Raw genomic sequence first — 6,472 nt, 5'->3', positions numbered from 1 at the left:
AAAGATAAATGTTCATTTATGTTTTTACCACTTTGTTGTCATTTGTCATTTCATACCATTTCATCTCCATTTGGTAAAATTAACATTTAATTTCAGAAGTGAAAATGTTTTGTGCATCTTGCTTATATCTGAATGATTCTAAGTCCCTTAAGATAAGAGAAATGCATTTGTCAGATGTTTATTAAGGGCGTCAAATCAAATATTATCTTGACTGTGTCTTTAAAGTGTCCACCCCCCTAAGGCAAACAGAGGGCGTAGTCATAAGGACTCATAACTAAAGTACACACTTTCTCTTTCTCTTTCTCTCTCTCATTCTCTTTCTGTGAACAGTGAACGCGACACAGTCAGCTCCAGAATGGCTACATCTTCCTCTACCCTCACCGACCACCTCTGCTGCGCCATCTGTACAGAGATCTTCACTGACCCTGTGTCTCTCAGCTGCCAGCACAACTTCTGTAAGAGATGTCTTGAAAAAAGCCTTGAGGCTGGACTCCGGCCCCGCTGCCCTGAGTGTAGAGCTCCGATCATGGAGAGAAACTTCCAGATCAACAGAATGGTTCGGAACATGGCAGACCAGCTGAGACTGGAGCAGAGTAGACAGGAGAACACCGGAGGACAAAGATCTACAGCTGAGAAAGAAGATGAGTGTCCTGAGCACGGAGAAGCTATGAAGCTGTTCTGTGTGACAGACAGGAAGCCTATCTGCCTGGTCTGTAAGGAAGGGAGAGACCACAGAGGACACACATTCAGACCTGTGAGAGAGGCACGGGAGGATCTGATGACAGAAGTGGTCTCAGCATTGGGTATACTGAAGGAAGACTTGAACAAAGCGCAATATAAAAGAGAAAGTCAACAAAGAAAGATCTCTAAGAGAGGAGAGAAATCCAGCCAAGTCAAGGAAAACATCAGGACCCAGTTTGAGGAAGTAATCAACAAGCTGAAGCAGAGAGAACAGGAGGCGATGAGAGAGATAGACAGGAGGGATGGTCTTGTCAACATCAATATGGAGAAATGTCTGACTGAAATAAAGAGACACGAGACAGATGTGAAAAAGAGAGAGACCTCGCTTCAGTCTGGACTGGACATCACTAACCCCAGGAAGTTCCTTCAGTGGTGGACAGAGAAGGGTCGCGCTACGTGTGATACAAGGCAGGTTTGTCCAGACATCTACAGTGTACCCAGGGTGCTAAGACCAAGACAATCTGAGGGTTATGAAGATCCTCATACCTTCTTGGGTTTTATTGACTGGGAGGGCATTGAGAAAAGCCTTGAATGGAAATTCTATCAATTAGAAAGGTCTGATGACAAGTGTGTCCTCTCTTGATTACAGTTCAGAAACTACTTTCACTTTGACAAAAAATGATGATTCACTGAAACTCTGTATTGCATTCGTATGTGAAGATGATTAATATGGTAATTAATATATTAATATATATATATTAATACTCCTCTGACATTTGGACGATTCCATGCCAGTGTAGCCAAAAAAAAAATTTTTTAGTATCTCAGATTGTTCTTTTGTCTTGTGTTTTCTTAATTGTCCTCTAAATCATCAGAGAAGAAACAGCGCCCCCCTCTGTCTCAGTATGTGTAGCTCATGTATCTGATGCTGTCTGGTCAAAATGAGTATGACATGTTGTCGCAGAGCATTCCGCCTCAGTTGATAATAAAATGATGAAATTATCAGCGTTGAGCTGAGCTCAACTATGGGTGGTTCTGGTGCAGCAAGAAAACAACAAGGGAGGCCAGTATGGATTTGGCTTCACACCAATCAAATCACATCAAAATAAAATAAAGAAAATGTCCTTGCAGAAAAAGTGTGTTATGTTTCTGGTCTGATTGTGACATAAAATGACATTCTATTGGTCTCATACACATAATTAGCAGAGGTTGTTGTGGGCGTGGCGAATTACTTGTGTCCATAGCTCCAACAGTGCAGTAGTATCTAACAATTCACAAAAAATATACACAAATCTTAAAGTAAAATAATGGAATGAACCATATTATGTTGTGTGGACTCAGTATGTGTGCAATAATACTGTTTAACACAATGTTTGAATGACTACCTCATATCTGTACCCCACACAAACAATTTTCTGTAAGGTCAATCAGTAGAGCAATGAATTTCAAACACAGATTCAACTACAAAAACCAAAGAGGTTTTCCAATACCTCGCAAAGAAGGGCACCTATTGGTGAATTGGTTAAAAACAATAAGCAGATATTCAATATCCCTTTGAGCATAGTGAAAGTATTAATTACACTTTGGATGGTGCATCAATACACCCAGTCACTACAAAGATACTGGCGTCCTTCCTAACTTAGTTGCCGGAGAGGAAGGAAATCATGTCAAAGTTGATTCTAACATTTAGTGACTAAGGAGGTTAGCAACTTATGTAATCAAGATACAGTGTTTTAGTGTTTCATTAATGTTTTACAAATGTACGACAGGTCGTTACAGTTCCCTCCAATATCCAGCAACTTAGTACAGCCATTGAAGAGGAGTGGGACAACATTCCACAGGCCACAATCATCATGAGGCACACCTGGACTTCACCACTTCCTGTTCACTTCCTGTGTATCCAGCACTCTGTTGCATCAACCCATTAGGTAGTATTGCTGCTCCTGTTTCTGGGTTCCCTCCATGTTCCTGTTAAACTCACCTACTGCACCTGCTTCTGGGTTCCCTCCATGTTCCTGTTAAACTCACCTACTGCACCTGCTTCTGGGTTCCCTCCATGTTCCTGTTAAACTCACCTACTGCACCTGCTTCTGGGTTCCCTCCATGTTCCTGTTAAACTCACCTACTGCACCTGTTTCTGGGTTCCCTCCGTGTTCCTGTTAAACTCACCTACTGCACCTGCTTCTGGGTTCCCTCCATGTTCCTGTTAAACTCACCTACTGCACCTGCTTCTGGGTTCCCTCCGTGTTCCTGTTAAACTCACCTACTGCACCTGCTTCTGGGTTCCCTCCATGTTCCTGTTAAACTCACCTACTGCACCTGTTTCTGGGTTCCCTCCATGTTCCTGTTAAACTCACCTACTGCACCTGCTTCTGGGTTCCCTCCGTGTTCCTGTTAAACTCACCTACTGCACCTGCTTCTGGGTTCCCTCCATGTTCCTGTTAAACTCACCTACTGCACCTGCTTCCTGACTCCCTGCGTCTCCGTTACACTGGTTTCCTTTCTATGAACTGTAGCTCATTAAAATGTTGGAAATTGTTGCGTGTTGTGATTATATTTGTTTTCAGTCTATATACGTATATTATTAGTTGTATTTTATGGTGGGGTGCGGTTATGCTCGTGTGGCATTGAACAGTTATACAGTTTGCAGCTGTTATTTCTGAGTTTTTGGCCAAAGTCGACCTTTCAGTAGAAATTGTGCACCAATGATCACTTATGTGTATCCCAATTGGCACCCTATTCCCTATATAGTGCACTACTTTAGACCAGAGCCCTATGGCACTCTATTCCCTATATAGTGCACTACTTTAGACCAGAGCCCTATGGCACCCTATTCCCTATATAGTGCACTACTTTAGACCAGAGCCCTATGGCACTCTATTCCCTATATAGTACACTACTTTAGACCAGAGCCCTATGGCACCCTATTCCCTATATAGTGCACTACTTTAGACCAGAGCCCTATGGCACCCTATTCCCTAAATATAGTGCACTAATTTAGACCAGAGCCCTATGGTACCCTATTCCCTAAATATAGTGCACTACTTTAGACCAGAGCCCTACGGCACCCTATGCCCTACATAGTGTACTACTTTAGACCAGAGCCCTATGGCACCCTATTCCCTAAATATAGTGCACTACTTTAGACCAGAGCCCTACGGCACCCTATTCCCTACATAGTGTACTACTTTAGACATGAGCCCTATGGCACCTATTCTCAATGTAGTGCACTACTTTATACTAGAGCCCTATGGCACCCTATTCCCTATATAGTGAACTACTTTAGACCAGAGCCCTATGACACCCTATTCCCTACATAGTGTACTACTTTATACTAGAGCCCTATGGCACCCTATTCCCTATATAGTGAACTACTTTAGACCAGAGCCCTATGACACCCTATTCCCTATGTAGTGAACTACTTTAGACCAGAGCCCTATGCCACCCTATTCCCTATATAGTGCACTACTTTAGACCAGAGCCCTATGGCACCCTATTCCCTATATAGTGAACTACTTTAGACCAGAGCCCTATGACACCCTATTCCCTATGTAGTGAACTACTTTAGACCAGAGCCCTATGACACCCTATTCCCTATGTAGTGAACTACTTTAGACCAGAGCCCTATGACACCCTATTCCCTATGTAGTGAACTACTTTAGACCAGAGCCCTATTAGCCCAAGTCAAAAGTAGTGCACTATATAGGGAATGTACACTAAGCTGTGTTGTGCTAATGCGATAACATGGAGGTGTCTCTGTTACCCACAGGCACAGATCTAGGATCAGTTTACCTTCCCCAAACCTTTACTGAAACCGTGAGGGGATAAAATACACCCATGACCATAGATCAGCATCAACAGGCAAGTTCTCCTTGGCTGTCTCTCAATTCATCTCTTCTCATTTCCTTGCATCCTCTCTCCTTTCCTCCTCAAAATGCCTTGGAGGAGGAGATCCCACTCAAGGGGAGGAACCAGTCACTGAATCTTCTGATCCAATGTGCTCTGAGAAGGAGACGAGGTGGGAGGATGTGATGGTAAAAAAAATTATCCACCGAGGTGCAAGTTCATCTTATTCCTTATGGGTTTCTTCATTGCTGGATAAGTGTTGTCTTCAGTATGAAGGAAAATACCACCCCCTAGTGGCGTGATCTAAGAAGGCACAGCTAATCATTTTAGGCTGCACTTCCTGTGACTACCAGTAGATGGCACTCTAAACTGATTGATTAGCACAGGACAGTGATAAAATGATGAGGCTTGCATTTTCTTGCAGTTCTTTTGTTCACCACAGGGTGGCGATCTAGCATTGGTCAAGAATATTAGTCTGTGGATCACAACTATTCATGTCTGTATCCTTCCTACATGGCACCCTATTCTCTTAGGGCAGTGTAGGGTTAATGTTTGGTAAAGGTTTGAAAAAAAAACAACAACTGTGTAGCACTCTATACCGGGCGGTGTGAGAGGAAGGCCCTAATGAAAGGTCAAAGACTCCAGCCACCCTAGTCGTAGACTGTTCTCTCTGCTAACAGAGGGCAAGATGTATTGGAGTGCCACGTCTAGGTCCAAAAGGTTTCTAAACATCTTCTACCCCCCAAGCCATAAGACTCCTGACCACCGTCGTACCCCCCCAACATCGTATGCCCCCCCGCACCCCCTTTTACACCACTGCTGCTCTCTGTTGTTACCATCTATGCATAGTCACTTTAATACCTCTACATACATGTACAGACAACTAACCGGTGCCTCCCCACATTGACTCTGTACTGGTACCCCCTGTATATAGCCTCCACATTGACTCTGTACCGGTACCCCTGTATATAGTCTCCACATTGACTCTGTACCGATACCCCCTGTATATAGTCTCCACATTGACTCTGTACCGGTACCCCCTGTATATAGCCTCCACATTGACTCTGTACTGGTACCCCCTGTATATAGTCTCCACATTGACTTTGTACCGGTACCCCCTGTATACAGTCTCCACATTGACTCTGTACCGGTATCCCCTGTATATAGTCTCCACATTGACTCTGTACCGATACCCCCTGTATATAGCCTCCACATTGACTCTGTACCGATACCCCCTGTATATAGCCTCCACATTGATTCTGTACCTGTACCCCCTGTATATAGTCTCCACATTGACTCTGTACTGTAATACTCTGTATATAGCCTCCACATTGACTCTGTACCGGTACCCCCTGTATATAGTCTCCACATTGACTCTGTACCGGTACCCCCTGTATATAGCCTCCACATTGACTCTGTACCGGTACCCCCTGTATATAGCCTCCACATTGACTCTGTACCGATACCCCCTGTATATAGTCTCCACATTGACTCTGTACGGTACCCCTGTATATAGCCTCCACATTGACTCTGTACCGGTACCCCTGTATATAGCCTCCACATTGACTCTGTACCGATACCCCCTGTATATAGCCTCCACATTGACTCTGTACCGGTACCTCCTGTATATAGCCTCCACATTGACTCTGTACCGGTACCCCTGTATATAGTCTACACGTTGACTTTGTACCGGTACCCCTGTATACAGCCTCCACATTGACTCTGTACCGGTACCCCTGTATATAGCCTCCACATTGACTCTGTACCGTAATACCCTGTATATAGCCTCCACATTGACTCTGTACCGGTACCCCCTGTATATAGTCTCTACATTGACTCTGTACCGGTACCCCATGTATATAGCCTCCACATTGACTCTGCACCGGTACCCCTGTATATAGCCTCCACATTGACTCTGTACCGGTACCCCTGTATATAGCCTCCA

General features: G+C 44.1%; 1 protein-coding gene across 1 annotated transcript; it reads left to right on the top strand.

The window, feature by feature from the left end:
• Nucleotides 1-302: 302 nt before the first annotated feature.
• LOC127916670 (nuclear factor 7, brain-like) lies at nucleotides 303-1,817 on the top strand. Its single transcript, XM_052499156.1, has one exon. The coding sequence runs from the start codon at nucleotides 356-358 to the stop codon at nucleotides 1,322-1,324; it is 969 nt and encodes a 322-aa protein (XP_052355116.1). The 5' UTR covers nucleotides 303-355; the 3' UTR covers nucleotides 1,325-1,817.
• The last annotated feature ends 4,655 nt before the right edge of the window (nucleotides 1,818-6,472 follow it).

Source organism: Oncorhynchus keta, chromosome 4 (genome assembly GCF_023373465.1).
Source record: "Oncorhynchus keta strain PuntledgeMale-10-30-2019 chromosome 4, Oket_V2, whole genome shotgun sequence".
Taxonomy (NCBI): Eukaryota; Metazoa; Chordata; class Actinopteri; order Salmoniformes; family Salmonidae; genus Oncorhynchus; species Oncorhynchus keta.
Note: the sequence above shows the minus strand (reverse complement) of the source record. Positions and strands in the feature narration are given on the sequence as shown.